Source organism: Mustela putorius, unplaced genomic scaffold, assembly GCF_011764305.1.
Source record: "Mustela putorius furo isolate JIRA1106 unplaced genomic scaffold, ASM1176430v1.1 tig00003834_pilon_pilon_pilon, whole genome shotgun sequence".
Taxonomy (NCBI): domain Eukaryota; kingdom Metazoa; phylum Chordata; class Mammalia; order Carnivora; family Mustelidae; genus Mustela; species Mustela putorius.
Window position 1 is genome coordinate 113,660,020 of NW_025421987.1, and position 21,008 is coordinate 113,681,027.

Below are 21,008 nucleotides of genomic sequence, written 5' to 3' on the forward strand. Positions count from 1 at the left end.
GACATACACCTTCCACCACATTTCTTTAATAGGGGTACTTTATATTTTATAAAAAATGTGCATGTTAATAGATTGTAATTTAACCTTTGTCAAAAGACATGCAAGTATTTAGTATTTACATTAAAAGGATTGCCTCCTAAGAAACACTGAATCCATAATATGCCCCCTTTAAAAGTAAAAAATATTTATTTGTAAGATAAACTATAGCATCAGTATCTTCTGATATTTTAAATGTGATTCATATTTTGGGACCTTCCTTGGTTTCTACACTATCATGCAGATTTTTGGCTTCCTTCAGCCAGGTAGTCCTATTTTTATTGGCTATATAATAGGGTATACACATTTTAATTGCTCTTTTGAAAATATCACCAGGCAGTTCAGAATACCTCATTTATTGATAATATCGTGACAATCAAGGACCTTAATACCAGCTGATGATAACAATAGGGAATAGGGCAGAATTTAATAATGGAATGTATGGGATTGTCATTTTTACTCAATGCTGAACCATCTGAAAATGTTTTCTACTCAAGCTATATATTTTAGATAAGCACAGTTAGATATAGATATCACTACTTGGAAAAAAGAAAGACACTTCTTTTAAGCTCAGAATTCCTTAGGTCTAAATGTTAATCAATACACAGTTTATACATAATATGTACAGACTTTTTAACCAAGTGCCACACAACTAGGGCACACATATTAGTTACCTTGGTTTTCAAAGGTTAGGTGTCAGCTCTGCATATTACGTGCCAAGGAGATACTGTCAACATTATTTTTTGCATAACGTGCAAGTATTATATGGCCACAGAGTGTAATACAAATTAGTGGCAAAGTGCTGAGGGAAGGAATCCATGACAGATTCAGATGCACGAGGTTGAATATTACCCGTAAACTACCTGACTCTGCTAAGGTCTTAACAGCACAAAGCTCTATATCATGCCCAGCTTTGAAAAGTTTCTGAAATACTTGGACACCATGAAGCTCGTTCAAGGAGTTTTACTGTAGCCACTGGCAGTAAGAGGACTGGTATGGACGATAAATGACATTGGGGGAGCAATGTGGAAGATCACCCAAAGAAGTCATTTCCAAATTGTGTCGTCTTCCCTGAAAACGATTTTGCTCACTCCATCATGACCATCACTGTTTTTTGATATGTGCTTTTATTTATTTATTTTTGGCTTAAAATATTGTACTAGGAAGATTATGCTGCTTAAAAGGTCTAAGGAAGAGAATTATTAGTATTGTATTGATTTCTTACACACAGTCGTCAAAATTCATCCAAAATGTTATTTCGAAAGAAATTAGTTTATTGGGAATGGCAAAATCGTATTTGCAACCCAATTTTTCCTTCTAAAAAAATTAAAATTTCTGGCACCTTATATTCTGCTGGGCTGGATTAAAAAAATAATAAAAAATCAAAGACTACTCCTTGCTCTAGCTTTTCCCTCTAAACCCAGAGAAAAAAAAAGAGGAAAGAATTTCTTTAAAAACTTCATGGCATATTACTTTCTATTTCTTCTTCTTTTTTTAACTATATGAAATCTAGTTTCTATTTTATTAGTTCAAATTTCTTTTCCTCAAATGGTTTTCTGAACTCTAAGTGAGCAAGAATTTTAAAAGTTGTCTTCTCATTTAATAAAAAGAATTGAAAACTTTTTCAATACAATTTTAAGTTACAGCAAACCAGCTGCCTTCAAAGCAGTTCAGCTGTGCTTCAAAAGTAAATAGTACTTTTACAGCTGAATTGGGAGTTTTCAATGATGCCATTTTAGTTTCTTAAGTAAAAGTTCAACATTAAAGCAGCCCAGTTGCCTACCAATGAGCTCATCAGTGCCTGGAAAAATGTTAGGCATGAAGAGACTGGACAATTTCAGAACCAACTATCAAGGAACCCACACACCCCTTTTAACATCTACGAAATCTTAAAAAGATGCATCCAAAGAGAAAATGAATACAAAATGATAATCAAAAAATCGAAACCCTGGCTTCAATCTTTTCCATGACCACCAGTACACCTCATTTTATATCGCGGAGTGTATGGAGTTTGATGTTGCAAGAATTTTGAAGATGGTGTTTAAAGTCCGCGTGTGTTATTCTTATTTTCTTCATTCAGTTCTTATAGTTATGACATACAAAACCAAATGAGCTCAGAGTTCTTAACTTATATTCCATTTATAACTTAAAAAAATACATTGCTTACTAAGAGGTTTTTATACAGAAGGTCCATTTTTTACCTACTTATGTTACTGATAAAGGCCTTTAAAATATCTATACATTAGCTTAAAAAAAGTGTTACCATAATTAAATATTGTGAAATAAATGCAGATGGATTCATTCTAAGCACATAACTCCTAGACAGTGTATTTACGTTTTTCTTGGCGAGTCTTCTGACCATCCTTCTATCTCTGTTTATTAGGCAAAATGTTAACCCCAAACAGGTTATGGTCTTCGTTGTTAAACTTAAAAAATGAGCATGTGTTTGTGATTTAAATTTACAGTGTTTTGAGTGATTTTTCAATCTTTTTTTTAAATCAGTAAAATATCATCAAGAAAATATTAACATGCACCTAACTGAGAGGGCCATCTTTGACCTTTAAAGTTACTTCACATAAGCAGACAACCCTACCATGTCATACCATACAAACAATTTTAATTGTGTAGTTACAGTCAATAACCACTCCTAATCAGAACATTTCTGCATAAAGAAAATTGTGATACACTTATAAAAACAGCCAGCTGTAACAAAATAGCTGGTGTTTTCATAGCCATAAACTCATAAAAAAGAAATACACCTTTATACAGAAATTTTATACAGATGTAGCTTTAAAATTGATTGTAAACCAAAGGAAGACACATTGCAAACATCAATTATTTTCACATTAATTGCATAATTTTCTAAGGTGATCTATTAGTTTTATTTACCTAAGCTTATTTGCATGATAGTAAAAATTGCATACAACAATAAGAGTGAAGCTTATAGTATGAATTGCTTGGATAACATAGAGCACTTTTTATAGGCAACTGTGTAAAGCACATTTTCTCTATTTAAAACTTTTAAGACACTTTGTTTTACTGCCCATCAAAATACATTTATAAATAGAAAAGAATCAGTATGGTAACAAGAGAAGCAATATTACATTTAACGGAAACTTCCAAAAAATTAATTACAACATGATGCTGCAGGATCTACAAATAAATAGAGGACTAAATTGTGTTTCACATTTTCTTTTCATTTTTTAAAAAATCATGTAACAATGAGAATGAAAAAAATTACAGTGAACTTTTATTTCGAAAATAAAAACAAATTTGAATTACGGCAGTGCCATATAATACAAGGCATTTGTTGGCATATGTCATCTTTAAACTGCATTCCACAGTCTATAGTTCTTTTGTAACATACAATAGAGTAACAAACTCTTTTTTTTCTTTTTTTAAAATAAGGGGCGAGTTTCCAAAGATCAGTGTGGAGTGTTACAGAAATAATTAAAGGAAGGAAATAATAATCACAGAAGTTATAATGCTTGTTTGAGGCTCCAGAATAATAATTTTTCCAAAAAAAAAAAAAAAAAAAAATCACCGGTATCATGCTTACGGGGTACACACCTTGATGTGTCCCGTGAACACAAATTTTAATTTTTAACACCAAACAATCCTCGATGCTTCACCTGGGGCTGCCAAGCAGTTTGTAAAACAGAGTAAAACATTTAGTGCAGTCTGCATTATCCTTTCTCCACTTTCCTGTTTGTGCAAGTTTCTGAAGATTCATTGGCCAAACCATGAACAGCAAAGGTTTTCTGAGAGAATACAAGGTGGACTTCTCATTTCGTTTGTAAATACCAGTGGCACTGATGAATGAAAATAATACTTTGATCTCAGTCTTTCAAGTCAGTGTTAATGTCCGTGTTGCCTTCCACTGACAGCTCTTCTTCTAGCTTCACCGAGAAAAGGGTGTTAGCATTTTTGTCTTGGACACTCTCTTCCAGATCCTTAAGCAACTCCTCTTCCTTGTATTCGGCCACATCCACCTCCAAGCCGGAGTTGTCCTTCAGTTTGCCGTGGTGCTTCAGATAATACCGCTGGTTCTGAAAGAACTTGATGATGGTGTACTTGGGCAGGTCAAGCTGCGCGGACAGAGTCTGGATGGCCTCTTCGTCCGGGTACAGGCCTACGTCTTGGATGAAACTCTGGAGGATGCCCAGGGCTTCCACGGAAATTTTCGTTCGCGGCCGGGTCTTCTGCCGGTTCTCATCCTCGGCCTCGGCGGGAGAGGCCACGGTGGGCTGCCGCGGGGGGAGCCGGGGCCCGGCGGGCTGCTGCGCCTGCGCCTGGGGGGGCGGCGGCGCCGGCTGCTGCTGCGCCTGCGCGGGCGGCTGCTGCTGCAAAGAAACAAGCGGACAGTCAGAGCTCTGTCTTCCCTTCCCGGCGGCGGCGGGCAAAGCCAAAGCCGGCTGGAAGGAGGAAACTGGGGGCTGGGGATCCCATCTGTAGTTTCTCCCACCTGGAGCTCCTCCGAGGGGGACAAAGATGCAGGAGCAAAAGGGAGGCCAGCCAGATGGCCCTCAGCAACAGGGAAAGGAGGCAAAATGATAAGAACCAGGAAGGGGAGGCTTGACTAGGGTTTTGGGGGGCTACTGGGCTTCCTCATCAGGGGTCAGTGGAGCCTCCCTGCCCTTCATTTGCAGTCTGGCTCACGGAAGTGAAAGCTCAGCGCGCCGAAAATGTGAGCCGTGAACTTCATCAGAAGGATACGCATCAGAAGGTGAAGACAGCAAAGCAAATTATGATGTAAATAATTAACAAAGATTTAACATGAAGATTGAGGAGTAAGGATTTCAAAGGCATTTTAGAAGGGAGTGCTACAGAGCCGTGGGGGGAAGAAACCTGTGTTTTGCCCCATTTCATCCATGGCTAAAGCATGGAGCAAGAATAGAAAGTCTTATTTAAATTCCAAATAAAATGGATAAATGCCTGCTGTTCTTCCGCATTATCCCTTCAGACTCCAAAGGATTTCTGAGATTCTCACGTTTGTGAATTTCCTACCAGTCAGTTCGGATTTAATACACACACAATTTCTTACCAAATTGCACTAGGCTGACACTGCAAGTTTTTTCTTACTGAAAAATAAAAGTTTGATCCACTGTACAACGGCTAGCAAATTGTTTTGTCTATAGTAAACTCATGTGATTAGGATTTAAATTTAGTGTATACAGACACTTTTTCATAATTAGTGTCTGTATATGTGCTGTAATTTCCATACACAATTATACATAACAAATGTGTGACACATGCACATACTGTATACTCTATAACCATAATTCTCATCATCAAAGCAAATCAACCTGTAAGCGGCAAAATATTAGCGCGTTTTTACTGTGCCTAAGCATTTCTTTTTATCCCCCTAAGAAACAATTTTATTAAAAACAATTTACATCTTCAAACAAGTACTATTTTTATTACTATACATATACCTTTCTCTTTTTTTGTTTTTGCTAAACAGTAAGTTTTTCAGGCTTTCATGATTATTTTGGTGCTTGATATCCTAAGGGATTCTCTTTTCCAATTTATCTTTAATACATACTCAAGGATTTTTTTTTTTCCTAGTGGATGGATAACCCTATTATTGTTTTTAGCTACATATATATTCCCCACTCACCCCCACAACAATACCAAAAAAATAATGCAGGTGATTCAAAAAAGACAGTAGAATTTTAGGATTCTGGAAGGCAGTGGCATTTTCTCTTAAAGGGAGAAGCTAAAAAACATCCCCTTAGATTTAACAGGAAAAGGTTCTATAGTTCCAGCTCATTCAACACGCTTCCTTAGAAATCAAGGCCACAGGGCACCACAAACTACCTGATCCCAGAGCTTTCCAATCTAGATTCATAGGGGAGTTCCCTCAGTGGATGAATGCAGGTAAGTCCCATGACATGACCAGCTAAGCACACGGCTGAAATCTACTGGCACAGTGGTCTTTGGCCACCACCATGGTTAGTACATTCTCTGCCAAATCTGAAAATCCTGACCAAGGGAGCAGGTCTTTACACCACCCCCTCTCTTGCTGGCATAGGTAACTTGTGCCCGCTCACCTGGGGAGCAGCACCGAGCCATGGTGCAGGGGTCAGCAGGCCCGGTAAGAAAACGCCTCTAGACTCTCCTTTCCCAAGGGTGGTGGGAGAGGGGCTCTAAAGGAAAGACAAACAGACATGACTCACCCCTAACCTGTGTTCTGTGAGGTTGTAGGGAGACAGCTATAAGGTGAAGGAAGGGCTGAGGAGTCAGAAACAAGATTCCAATTAGGTTTCCCTCCCCTCCTCTCTTTGGACAGTATCCAAGGTAGAAAGTTGAGATTGTACAAACCTCCTCTATAGAAACAGCAGTTAATTCCTTTCCAAAAGGGCAGTATTGATAGTCATTAAAAACATTTGAGCTCTCACACAAAAAAACACAACCCAATTCTAACAAAGACGCACTTGCCAAACCAGTAGGGCAAAAAAGGGGGATCCTGCTACTTAGTGGGTGGGGAGATGAGGAAAGAGGAACACAATACACATGCTGGAAAAAGTGTGCTAATTTTCCTTTTATTCCCCTGAGCAAGATGGCAGTGTATCGTTATCTCTTGCTAAAGCCTATGTTTAGACTGGCGGGAAGAAGAGAAACGCTAATTTCCCGGCTAAGTTTAAAGCTCTATTTACTTAGTGCTATATTGAATTGGCCAAGGTAAACGAACCTGAATCTGCTCCGCTGGAACATGGATAATGTGGGGCGGCCTGTCGCCATGGTGATGTACCGCATTGCTCTCCTGTTCATAAATGGCATCACGTTCTGGCTGAGGAAGACTGAGGAACCTTCGGATCATGGAGAGGTTCTCCCACAGAGTCCTGTTTTCTGGAGAAGGATCTTCTTTCCAGCGTAACAGCTCACACAACCACCCCTTAGAGACAAGGGCATAATAGGTCAGTTTGTGCCTGTGGGGGTTGATACTTTCCAGTAAGGGCTAAAAAGAAAAGACCCTATGAAGTTAACTTTTTTCATAAGCTCAAAAACACTGCAATCTGCTTAAAAAAAAAATGTTTTTTAACCTGATAAGAGAAAATAGCTGAGGCTATCAAGGAGGCAGGCTCTGTTTCCAATAAATGGTCAGATTTGCCTTGTAAAGGAGTCATGTTTTTTAAGATTCCGAGGGCAAGACACATTTACCACGGACTTTGCAATACATGAAATAGGAGAAAAGCAAAGTTGAACGTGCTTCTCATCTTGCCCAGCCTTCTTGTCTGATGAGCAGCCATCTGAGTTCCTGAAGGTATTTAAGAGCTAAGATAGATTTTTAAAATAATTTTTTTTCCTAAAAGGATTCCCAAAGTTTATGATTTTTATATTCAGAAGGAAACTATTTGTAAATTGTGTGTGTGTGTGACACAGAGAAAGGACACGTGCTACAGAGTGAGCAAGAATGTTGTCCATTGTAAAGCATAATCATCAGAATGGGTGTTAGAAGACTTCTCCAAGAAACAACTTTCCAGAAAGACATCTCAGAGCCTGTTTTTTCTGCCCACTGTAGTGTGCAACATATGATTCACCAGAGAAGAATTTTAATAGATTTCCTGAACTGAGAGAGAAGGAAACATGCAATGAATGCCAAAACCTGCACCTCTCTGATGACTCCCCTAAGGCCCTATTTTTGGTCCTCAGATTATCCAGAACTGAGTGGTCCAAAAGACTACATCACCTAGCAAAACCTCTAATCCTCATCCCAAACGTTCTTCATCTCAGCTGCATGATGGACACTAGGCAATGGGGCAGAGAGTCAGAGGGACTGTCCCACCCAGACCCCCTTCACCAAGTAAGGCAACCACCTCCAGCTGCATGCTGCCTGCTGAAAGCTCACAGCCATCCTCTTCTCTGGAGCAGTGTTTCGAGTCACCTCACTTGGAGATGACTGGACAGTTACTCCACATCCTCGCTGACTCCCTCATACCCTGGGATGGCCAATGATTGGCTTACCCAGGGGTACGACGTCCCTTTGGAGATAGTGTCCCTTTTCCTTAATCCTTCAATTTACTCTCCGGAGATGGCCCTCCCCCTTCTTCTTGCTCCCTCCCCCCATCAGTACGACGGCCTGAGACCATAATCTTACCGGACCCCTTCCTCGTCCCTATCCTCCCTCACTTCTTCCAGGTCCTTCACCAAATCATAGACACCTGATTCCCTGTCTTAGTCTCTGCTTTAGAGACTTGACCGAAGATGAAGGGATTCCTTGGAAATTCCAAGTAAATTACTGGAGGAGAGTAGAATGAGCACAGTTTCTTTATTATCTGGTTTTTAGAACTAGCCAAGGAGAGAGAGAGAGAGAGAGAGAGAGAGTGTGTGTGTGTGTGTGTGTGTGTGTTGGGACTGTTATCGGGGGTGAGACCAGAGAATGGTATGACTTTTCTTCTCTTCTTCCCAAACTGAGCCCTTGGAGAAAATTCTCCTTCCCCTTCCAACTGCAATATACAGTGAAAAGAAATAAGGCCCATTCTTCCTCAAAGGGCTGATTTGAGAGAATTTAAAAGAAAAGCTGGAGAGCTGATAACATCAACTTCCCAAGGCCCACAGATTAACCAGCCAAGGGTGAGTGACTGTTGCTAAACCTCATGAGATCTACTAATTTTTCTGAGACATTTGTTTCTCTACTCCGCAGGTCTTGTAATTAAACAAACACGTACAAGGGGTCGGTCATGCAATCATGCACCCATTCAATGCCACTGAATGCGTAATTCAAGGCTAAGAGAGCAAGCAGTAAACTGAAGATTTACCTGAGAGAATATTAGTTAAAAAAATAATAATTGTGATTAGAATGTCACTGAATATGCTTCTTTTCTAACCACAGCAACTCTATGTTTATTTCCAGAAAAATATGATGATGTGTCCTATTTTAGCTCTATTTATGTAAGTATAATATTAACTCTCAAACTGTATTTGAGTATTTGAAGTATTTAGGACCACTTGTATATGGTGCCCTGGAGATGTTTATTTAGCTCTTATTGGCAAATATTTGCTATCTGGATTGAGCCATGAAAACATTTTATATTTTCCTATATCTCAGCTATTTCTTTACACTTTACATCTAAGTTCTGATGCTGTGCAGGTTTTAGATCCACACTTTCCTGCAGGCTTGAATATTAACTGTGGTGAAGATGACGCTCCTCTCCTTTGTCTCCATTCTTCACCGACAGCAAATTGAGAGGCCCCCATGCCTGAACAGAGCAAATTGCTACAATTCTATTTACCTTTCAAGATGTTAGAAGGTTCATAAAAAACAACAGAAAAGTTATTCTGGGGAGGGTAGTTTTTTTGTTCTTAGCTGGTATTGTACACTCTTGCAGTAAGTGCTAAACATGGAATATCTAAGATTTTTTTTTTAAGAAATAAACGTTTGTAACTATAAATTGCTAAAAGTTAAATTAAGAACAATTCACATAAGAAATACTTCTTGGAGAGAGCTGAAGAACTCCAATAATTTTTCCAATCCTTTAGAACTTCTTAAAGTAACAGATCAGTTAGCACTCGGATATATGTGAAAAAACATGTGGATCACAGATGTTCTTTGGAAAAGAAAATCATTAGTTCTTTTAAAATGGCTAATAATGATAGCTAATTCCTAAACAATCACACTCACGCTGGTTTAACAAATATTTCAGAAAAGGAGCCCTGACTCATTCAACAAATATTTTGCTCATATTGTCACTTCTGTGTATCTATACTTATGAGATGGATCCGTATTTTTATTAATTGCCCATGACTAACATAACATTTCCAGTAGTTTGCTATTAACCTCTGCCCTTAAATAATACTTCTAATTCCTTATCTAAAAATAATTTGATGAATTATAAGTTTGAAGCATGTCTCTGCTAGCCTTTCAAGAGACATGATGATTTTAAGAGACTGAAATCAGATGCTTCTTAGAAAAATATTTAACGGTGCAGCTGGGAACTGTTAGTTCTACAAGGGTATTCCAAAAGAAAAAAAAAAGAAAAAAAAACTAAACTAAAAGCAGGGAGTGCTTTTCTTGATGTGTGTATCTCTTAACAAATAATGGAAAACAGACATTTTGACACGCTAGTTCTTTGTCAGTAGAGGCACTGGCACATTCCCAATTTATGCTGGCAAAAATAAGATTAATTCATTCTAATACTATTTAAATACCTTGGAATATTCTGACTGCCTCAAATCCTATCAATTGAGACTCTATTAATGATGACAGTAATCTGATCTATGTTTTGCCCAAAGTGACTAAAAAAGCCAAAAGCTTTCTAATGCCCCAATATCTTTTACTAAGTCACTTTTCCATAAGTGATACTGTTAGAGCAAATAAACTTGGTAAGACAATGAACATATCAGAATATTGTAATATCTGACAAATAATGATGATTCCCCTAAGTACTGTATTAGTTTTTAAATGACAAATGTATAGATTTACTTGGTAGAGGAGAGACAAGAAATGAAATGCAGTACTTTGCTGCAAAATGTGAACATAATTACATTTTTAAGAGTGGTCTCTGGGACTTGAAATATTGTAAGACCATGGGCAGGAGTAGTGAGCTACTCTCCAAATTAAATTAGATCACGACTATTCCGTACAGTAGAAAAGACAGGAGAGTAACAGCCTTAAAATAATGAGACAGATCCATTCTCAAAAACTAAAATGGTACAAGGAACAACCTAAACTTTAAATGTAGTAAATTTGCCAAGCAACATTACACTGCATATAAAGAGGGCAAAATATAAACAGTAGCCACATGTAAATAAATTAGTAAAACTTTCAGGATGTTACTACTTTTCAAACTGACGAAGTTTAATTTGACACCTTCTGTTCTAAACCCTTTGTTTCTATTCAAAATCACGCCTTGAGCTGTTGCTATCAATCACAGCGCTCCCTCTATTACTTAAAAAAAACTGGCATGAACCCTGAATAAGCTGAAAATGCCATGCAGATGAATTCTGAGATAATATGTTCAAACCTGTTATATACAACACAAATCCTGTAAAGTTATGTATTGTAAACCTACATTTATTGAGAACTAAAAGTCTTAAATCCATCTGCCACAAAGGAAATACTGTTATGTACTTTATAGTAACCAAGAACCATCTGCAAATGTCTTGCTACCGTAAGCAAGAAAATGGTGCAGAAGATGCATAAACCTAAGACTGCATGAAATAAATAACATTCGTTTGACTGGTTTTGGTGAGGGATCTATTTAAAAAAAAAAAAAAAAAAGTAAGATGGGGGGGGGGAGGAAAGAGAAAATGCAGAATGACTGCCAAACCAGTACTGCAAAAAAGCAAAACAAACTCAATGACAACACAATGGCAATTTATTATGGTCCATGAAACACATGACTGTATGCTCATTTTAAAGGAAAAATTAGCAGTTCTAAACTCAATATTCTAATGATGTGCTTTACTGACAGAATCTTGTTGTACCACATTTAAATAAAAATCCTGGCACCTTCATCTCTCAGCTGCTAATTTCCAACCAAACTCAATCCCTGATTTCGACTCCACTCTTTTTAGAACAATTAATTCAAGTCAATTCAGTTGGAACATTGTAACGGAGAAGGGGTACGCAATGATTTTAATTGAGTCAGAGAAGTAACCTTCTTTCTTGAATGAATCTATTGTACCTCTACAGACTCACACACGTCAAAAAGAGAACCCTTCCAAGGGCCTGTTCTGTGACAAAGGTGGGAGCACGTAACACAACTAGTTTTCCAGGAGAAAAGAGGCTTCAGCGTTCTCTGAGAAAAAAAAAAAACCCACAACTCATTTCCTACAATATACAGGTATGTATCTATTACTGTTAGGTACATATACATTTTAAATCCAAGAGCTATAAAAATGAAAGAAAGAAAATGACAATTCTTGCTGCAATGAAGAAGGAAAGATACATTTTAAGAAACGGAAGGATAATTTGAATTCTAAAAAGCAAAACATTTTACAGTCTGTATTTATTCCCCCTCACCCTCATCTTTAGGTGTTATTTGCAGGAGTATTTTGTTCCAGTCTCTGGGGCATATAGTATAATAATATATGATATTAAAAGAAATCAATCTAAATAGGGACGTATTTGATACAAACATTTTAGTGGAAAGCATGAATTACATTTTAGCAAGTAGTAGGAACAAGGATTAAGTACATAATCCATTAAATAGTACTTCCAACACAAAAAATTCAGTATTGTAGACTAAACTACACCAGGCATTTTGAATGAGTACATTTTCAACAACAACTAACTATAAAGCTAGCAATTTATCATTCAGCAAATAATTTTCTACTTTTAAAAGAATCTGTAAGTGTTACTTATGCTAATGAAGACAGTTTTTAATCTGCCCACAAACATGCTAATAGAGGGCAATTTTTTTTTTATTTACAAAGCTGTCGGCACTCAAGGGTAATTTCATATCAATGTTCTATAAGCTGGGGGGAAAATGGGTTCTAATTGTCAGAGTTGCGGAATCTTTCACCTTTAGCATGAAGGTTTAAAGCTATCACAAAGATGCAAAGTGACTAATGACGTTTTAAGCTACCCCTTTAACATCCCAGAAGTGTTCCATTTTCACACTTTCTATGTTTTTAACACCCACTGCCTCAAATGCAGTCTTAACACACAGTACTTTTCCGGGGGCCCTGAATGCAGAGACACACAAGGCCTCACGGAGGGAACAACCCCGGCTTCCAGGTCTGAGGCCTGGCGGCTTCCTGCACCAACTTCGACCCTCTTTTTCAAGAACAATCATCACACTTGAAACAGTGAGAAACAGAACAGCGGCAAAGCAATATTGAAAGCATTTTTAAATTATTTACTAGGTTAAGAGGGTGAAATGATACTTTAAATACATCAAATTTCATTGTCTAGGCCATTTTTTGGTGGCAGAGTGGTATTGATCTTTCCAAATGCTTAAAATTAACTATTTTCCAGAAGGTCATTATTTGATTAAAGGCATTAAAGTTGAGGGCAAGAAGCGATGCACTTTTTCTTCTTCCCCATTCAAATCATCATATAATTTAATAAAAACCATCCCATCATGTCCTGTAATAAAAACGCTTATCTTAAGATACTGTTCTTTACCTAACATATTAACCTTTAAATGTTATGAAGTTCTTCAGAAGAAAAACCTTTGCTAAAGCAGATTATTCTATAACATAATGAGAAGCCCCCACCATTAACATTAATAAAGATACATGTTCTCTTCTATGGAATTAGTAGGAAATACATTAATCTTTCTCCCCAGTTTAATAACATCTACTTTGTGTACAATGAAGAGAATCTCAGCAGGCACCATGAGTAAGTTTTCCTGCTAAGTTAACAATGGTCTTATTCAAGAAAACATGGGAAGTGAGTGTGAACAGAAATATACCAATCAATTTTCATGCTAAAAGTGGCACATTAAGTCTGCTTTATTTAAAGATGGGTTTTAGAAAGAAACACTTAGGGTCGTGAGTTCAAGTCCCATGTTGGGTGCAGAGCCTACTTAAAAAAGAAACAAATTTAAATGGGATACTTGTGTGTGTATGTATTCCCCAAATATGTTTATTTTCAAAGTATGGTTTCTGATATTTGTGTTTGCCGAAAAGAAAAAAAAAACCAATCATGATATTTAAAAATGATTATGATTCTTACATTTCTTTCCAGGTTATATAAGGAACTTATCTTTGCGAAAAATCTGTGGATTTCCATATTGTGGAAATAGGACAGACAATGACTACCCATAAATTTCTCATGAGTCCATTTTGCTATTTTGTCTTTAAGAGGTTAAATGCGTCTAGCAGAATTTCCTGGAGGTTTCTTTCTTTTCTTTCTTTCTTTTTTTTTTTTTTTTTTTCTGGAGGTTTATGTTCATACAATCTGAGGAAAAACTCCCATTAAAATTTAGTGAATTTTGAATAATCAGAATCATTGGTAAATAATTTTTTTTAAAGATTTCATTTATTTATTTGACAGAAAGAGACACATCTAGTAGGGAACACAAGCAGGGGCAGTGGGAGAGGGAGAAGCAGGCTTCCCGCTGAGAAAGGAGCCCGATGTGGGACTTAATCCCAGGACCCTAGGATCAGGACCTGAGCAGAAGGCAGACGCTTAATGACTGAGCCACTCAGGTGCCCTAATAAATAATTACTATTATGCAATTTTGCTTAAAATTGAAGCAAGTAAAGAATGAAAGTGGTTTTTATGTACTTCTCTTTTCTACCTTCTCAAAGCCACTGGCTTTATGGCACACATAAATACAGTGTTCCTATTTATTTATAAATAAAGTGTTCCTTTTGCTACAGATTGTTTGATCCATATTAAGATTATCAGATGACAATCTGGCCAGAGTGATATAAAGTTCTCACTTAAAAAAAAAGGTTGTTGAGAAGGAGATCTTACAGTTTAAAGAATATTTTCAGGAGGGAGAATCTGAGCAGGGAGAAAGAAGGAATGAAGAGAAAAACATGAAACTGTAGATAATATATTAAAGTAGCAAGAAAATAATCTTGTAGTTTGAAACAGAATTTTTCCAAAGAAAGGCTGCCTTTTCCTTTAAAGATATTAGATTTGGAAAACATCTAACCTAAATGTTTAATTTTTCTTATACTTCATAAACTAACCTGCTTCCAAGATAGTTTCTTCAAAGCTTAAATGAAACAAACAAAAATCTGGCTTATATGCCTGATGCTTGAATATGGGCTTGGAAAAAGAATTTTTTGTTTTTCCCCTCAACTAAGATATATTTTTGACATGTAAGTTTCAGTGATATGATTTGGCTCCTGTTTAACATTTATACACATTTTATAACATTATATACATAACATTTATAACATTTATACACATTTTCTAAGATATTTAAATTAATATCATTTTTTTTTTAAAGATTTATCCATTTCTTTAGAGAGAAAGAGAAAGCACATGTGCATGAGCAGTACGGTAGGGGCAGAGGAAGAGAGAGAATCTCAATCAGTCTCCAGCTGAGCACAGAGCTTGATGGAGGACTCAATCCCACAACCCTGAGATTATGACCGAAGACAAAACTAAGAGTTGGATACTTAACCGACAGAGCCACCCAGGCACCCCAGTATCTTACTTAAGTTTTTATTCCCTTCTCGTTCTCCATAGTTAGTGTCATTAAAAAGCAGAAAACTGAAGGGAGGAAAAAACCAGAAAACTCAGCACTCCCAAGGTTCATCAATTTTAGCCTTGTTTCTATCATAAAGAATCATTGGCCCCTTTCCACTTGATCACCCATGCCTTGTTAGTCTGGGACCCTTCTTCCTTGAATTATGCTCTTAGACACCACACACTCTTTTTAATTACTTCCAATGGACAATTATTTCAATTTCTGACAAAGAAGCTTTTAAGTAATCATTCCTTTTCTTAACTTAGGGGAAAAAGTACACCAATGTTGGTGGAGAATGAGAATAAGTGCTACCACACAGAGTTGTGATGCCTACAAGAAGCAAATAAATATGATGTCTAATTTAGCCTATGGACCTTCCTGACAGATAAATTACAAGTGTAACTAAGTTTTCTGGAACCTTCCTAGCCATCTCTGAGATGCCCTTGGAAAAGACAGGCTGGGATGAAAGTCACTGGTCTGGTGTTCTGCTTTCAAATTGCCAAAGTTATCTTACTGCCCAAAATGACCTTCAAAGACTTCCCATTTTAGAGAAAATGCTCACAAGTCCCTAGAAGAAACACTCCCCAGAGCTACCTTGATGGCTGCTCCCAATCACATTCAAGTCCTAATTCATTGGAGTATTTATTACGTGTTACCCAGCATTTCCCCACACTCTATTTTTCATTCTTCGTACTAACAGGAAAGCCCTTTCTTCTTTTTCCTGCCCACCCAAATACGAACTCTCCTTCAAGTCATGCTCTAGCACCTCAGGATACTGATAAAGGGTTATATCCCCTATAGGCATTTATGTATGTAAACTTGAGCAAACTACCGTTTTGAGTCTCAGATCCTCCTCTACAAAGAACAGACAATAATAGTAGTAATCTTGCAGGACTGTGGCTGGTTCAAATGAAATAGAAAACATTCAGCCCCATGCCTGGTCCCTGAATAACGACAAAAAGGTCTGATGACTTAACTGAAAGTACTTGCCTAAAATTGCTCACAGTATACTTGGGAAGCATTCAAAAATAACACCAGTGCAACGGAGTGCGTGATAAAGGTCAATGATGGACGAACATCAAGTGGGATCCAAGTGGTGAGAAGAAGAGATGGGCTGAGTAGTCAAGGAAGTCTTTACTGATAAAAAGTGATACTGGCATGGCCTTTAAAAGTGGGCAATATTTAAAATGAGGTGGATAATGAAAAAAAGAGGGAGATGAATTAGTGGTGTGCCAGGAAAAAATAGGTAGACCAGTTGCTTTTTGAAATATGTCCCCCATTCTCTTATTATAGCTCTTTACCTTACTGAACTTTCCTGAGAATACTTAATTCCTGTGACCTCATCTCCTGAATGTACTGTACTTCCAAGACCAACCTGTTAAGAAAGCCTGGGTTTTAATTTGAATTCTTATTCTACTACTTACTACAGCCCAGGTCAAGTTACTGAAATTCTCTAGACCTTAATTTTCTCCTCTATAAAATGGGGATGATTTTACTACGGTTCATAGGGTGTGTGAGAATTAAATGAGACAATTCATGCAAGGGGATTGGCACACAGTAACAGCATGATGAATGTCATCACTATTTTTATTATTGTTTTCATTATCATGAAGATAATCCAAAGGAATTTGATTATCTAGGGAATTAATGAAAACAAGTCAGTTATCATATCCTAACCTGAACCCACCATCTTCCTCCTACAAACTAGGTTCTCCTCCGATGTAGTTTAACTCAATTAATAGCATCACCACCCACCCAGTCACCTGGGCTGAAAGGCTGTTATTTGAAGTATAAATTGGTATAATCTTACTGAAAGGCAATGGTGGAAATGTTTGAATGTAGAAATGTCTAGTAATCACCTTTAAAACACAAAAGCTTTTTTTGATCCAGTAATTCTACTTTTGAGAACTGATCCTAAATAAATGATAAAGATGTATACAAATATTTAACTCTAATAATGTTCATGTTAGCATTAATTGTGATAGCAAAAGGAGATTCTAACTTAAATATATCTCAATAGGGAATTAAAAGGTATGTACAGCATCTAAATACATGTAAGACATATATATGTACAGACATATATGTATGTATACGTACATACTCATGTGTATAAAGAACATATATCGGGCTATCTTTAGTTAATTGGGATTATGGGTATTTCTTATGTTCTTTATGCTTGCATTTTTTTTGTTTCTTCTATAATAGCTATATGTTTTTAATTAAAAAAAATAGCAAATAGCTTCAATTAAAACTGATTTTTCGGGGCACCTGGGTGGCTCAGCCGTTAAGGGTCTGCCTTTGGCTCAGGTCATGATGCCAGGGTCCTGGGATTGAGCCCCACATTGGGCTCCCTGCTCCGCAGGAAGCCTGCTTCTCCCTCTCCCACTTCCCCTGCTTGTGTTCCCTCTTGTGCTGTGCCTCTTTCTGTCAAATAAATGAATAAAATCTTTAAAAAATATATAAAAAAAAATAAAAACCTGATTTTTCTTGTCTCTTTGCTTTATAAGAGAACAACCATGAATTCCTACCAATTCTACTCCTTCAGAAGGTTTCTTGAATTGGTTCCTTATTTTCCATTCCTACTGCTCTGCTTCAGGCCCTCAGCATTTCTTCCATGAACTAACGGTGATGGGTTTACTAACCTAGGATACCACCATCTTCGCTGAAATACATTTATCATAAACACAGGACCACACAAATCTCCCTCTGAATGGCGTCCTCTTCACTTTCCTTTACCCACAGGGCCTGACAGGCCCTGAGGCTCACACTTCAATGAGTAAGTGCAAAAATGAAACAGAAGATTCCCTGTAACACTGAAGTGGCAGTAAGTTCTGGGAGAGAGAAAGGTATAAGGCCGCACAATCTGGACTCCTTAATTAGGGAGAAGAAGCTGTATACGTCTCTGTTATTCCCAAGGATATCAAGTATTGTAGCAAAGTCCAACAATTTGCATTTATGATGATGTTGCATTTCAAAAAGTAAGATTCAAACTGAGCTCAGCTTACTAGGTTTAAGGAGGTGGAGAAGTACTATTAAAGTCTTCTGTCAAAAGCAAACACATCTGATTATTTAAAGAAGCTTAATGGGAAACTTCATGTCTCTCAAACCCCTCAATCCAAATAAATATGCGCTTATATGGCAATGTTATGAAGCCAATCTCTTACGTGTTGCCTCCTAAAGTCACTATTAAAATTTTACAGTATTTTTCTATTCAAAATTATGAAGATCATGAAAAAAATGTTGCTAAATCTCCACATATGCCATGTGCAAAAGAAAAAAAATAACAATTTGAACTTATGACATGAATCATTTTTAGGTGACGATTTACCTGATACAGTGGTTTATTTGCTTACAGAAATAACTTACACAGGTTATTTTAATAAATATTTCTGTCAATGTATTTTTAGCTGATTTATATGAAACTTTTCAACACTAGCAGATATCTTCTAGAATGAGCTATACGTCCCATCGTGCATATTTAGGGGCTGGGAATTAAAAATTTAAATCTTCCCTCTATGATATCCTAGGAAAGATAACAAAGAATTTTTAAAACCAGGGGAAGGCAAATTGGGATTGTAAAAGTTATGGGACTCCTATCCTAAGAGGAACAATTAAGCGGGCAGGGTCATTATGAGCTCCTGAACTGCTTATGATTTTGCTGATAAAGTAATACCCATTTTGTGGCCAAAACCCACATCATTTTAACCATTATGCAAACCTACTAATCAGAGGTTGGCCTAATTGAGGGACTCAAATCTTGTGATTCACAAGGACACCTCAAAAAAAGAAAGCATAAATATTTCTAGAAGCATCATGTGGATCCCAGTGACAATGGCTGGGTTATAATTACCAATCAAGGGGGAGAAAAGAGGCTCGGCTCTCGGCACAGGCCACGTCAGTCACTCCTCATGACTACTGATCCTGTTTTATACCTGGGGAAGGCAGGCTCCGAGAGGGCCCCGGGGGAAGAGGACAGGAGTCTGACCCTACTCTTGCCTTCTGAGCACAGAGCCAACCCCCAGCCCCCACAAATTCCCATCCGGACTCCCTTCGGAATGAGCTGAGTTTTGTGAGGGAAAATTTGAGACCAGATGAAATGTGCTTCTGCATCATTTCATCCTTCTACAAATAGTTATTAAGTGCCATCTCTGTGCCACCTACTATACAGGCTAAGAGGAAATGTGGAGACAGATATAACAGGGAGTCATTTCCACCAGCAATTGCAGTACGATGAGGGAAGGACAGCTTACACTTCAGATGGAGCTGATATTACAGGTGAGGCTCTCCTGACACAAAGTCTCGAGCCTAAGGGCAAAGGCTCCTCTGTCACAAAGTGCTGCACTGCATGTGGCATCAGAATGTTGGAGAAAAGGCTGCTGATAAGGTTTCTGGTTTTGCTGTTGTTTTAAATGTCACTGCAAGGACTCTAACCCCTGCTTACATGCTCTGAAGTGAAGGGCATTTGAAAAAGAAGCATACTATAAGGTAATAAATAACAAGCATTTCCCTGGTAAATTCAAGAATTGTTCAGCTAATGTACTAGAAAAAATATGTAGTTCCCCCCCTCACATATAATTTATCTAATGATTGATCTCATTTCTTTTGTGCCATCGACCCTTCTGGCAAGCTGGTAAAAGCCCACAGATGATGCCTTTCTAGAACAATGTTTTTATATGCCTGAAATAAAATACATAAGATGATGAAGAAAACCAATTATGCTGAAATACCGTTATCAAAACTTTGTGATATAGTAATATAAATCCCTCTTTATTAACACACTAAATAACGAGCTCTAACAACAGATCTGATAACTACTGTAATTTTATAGTGATGAGCAAAGATAATATTTTGAGATATCTGCAATAACTTAATGTGATGTGAAAATATTTGTGATTTTTACTGGTGACAAATTTATACCTATTGTTAATACTACTATGTTCTAGTACCCATACTGGTAATTGAATAATATGTCAAAATTCAGTAACATGTTAATGAAAATAAAGATTTCTTTTTCTATCCAAGCTCATGGACCTCTTGGGGGAAGGTGGGCCACAGGTTAAGAACTCCTACCACCCCATATGCATGTGTGTGTGTATATATACACACATATAATTCAAATATTTTTCTAGAACTGTCTTATATCAGCTCCAAGTAGTTTAGAAAACTTTGGTATTTATGGTCATGGAACAGATATCCTGGGGTTTTTTTGGTTTGGTTGGTTTTTGGATTTTTGTTTTTTTTTTTTTTTTTTTTTTTTTTGCCACTAAAGGACCATGCCTTTTAGACAAGGATTGGAGGAAAATAGTCACTAGTACAATGGTTCACAGATGGTGTCCTGAAACCAGGTTTCCATCACGGAATCTCAACAGTGCCATGGCTGATGAGAATACACACCCTTACCCAATCTCAAGTCGACCAAAATGGGGGAAGACTTTTTATTTTTTTTAAGGATTTTGTTTATTTATTTGACAGACCAAGATCACAAGCAGGCAGAGGCAGGCAGAGAGAGAGGGAGGAAAGTAGGCTCCCTGCCAAGCATAGAGCCCAATGTGGGGCTCAATCCCAGGACCAGATCAGGATCAGATCATGATCTGAGCCAAAGGCAGAGGCCTAACCCACTGAGCCACCCAGGAGCCCCTGGGGGAAGACTTTGATTCGATTTATTTATTTCAGTGCTGGAGGAGATTTTATTTATAAAATAATAGTTTGACAGCCTCAGCATTTTTGAGTAACAATTGTACTAGTACATATAGACATCCTGTTCTTCCCTGGTCCTATTACAAACTCAGAAAATGGGTTTACAACCGTGAATAAAGCAACCATATTCTAATTTAGTTAATTTCATACCATCCAAATAATTGTAAAGGTAGA

The 21,008-nt window shown here is 37.4% G+C and overlaps 1 protein-coding gene across 6 annotated transcripts in view; it reads right to left on the reverse strand.

Annotated features, from left to right (window-relative positions):
- Positions 1-2,636: 2,636 nt before the first annotated feature.
- SATB1 (SATB homeobox 1) overlaps positions 2,637-21,008 on the reverse strand; it is a 99,483-nt gene continuing 81,111 nt past the window's right edge. For 4 of the 6 annotated variants that reach the window (XM_045088948.1, XM_045088949.1, XM_045088947.1 and 1 more), the window contains exons 10-12: positions 6,731-6,934; positions 6,090-6,185; positions 2,637-4,379 (exon numbers count right to left, since the gene is read on the reverse strand). In XM_045088948.1, the coding sequence (XP_044944883.1) occupies positions 3,876-4,379; positions 6,090-6,185; positions 6,731-6,934 (804 nt within the window). In that variant the 3' untranslated portion in view covers positions 2,637-3,875. The remainder of the gene's footprint in view (positions 4,380-6,089; positions 6,186-6,730; positions 6,935-21,008) is intronic. The other 2 variants (XM_004773527.3, XM_004773526.3) reach the window with 2 other exon arrangements.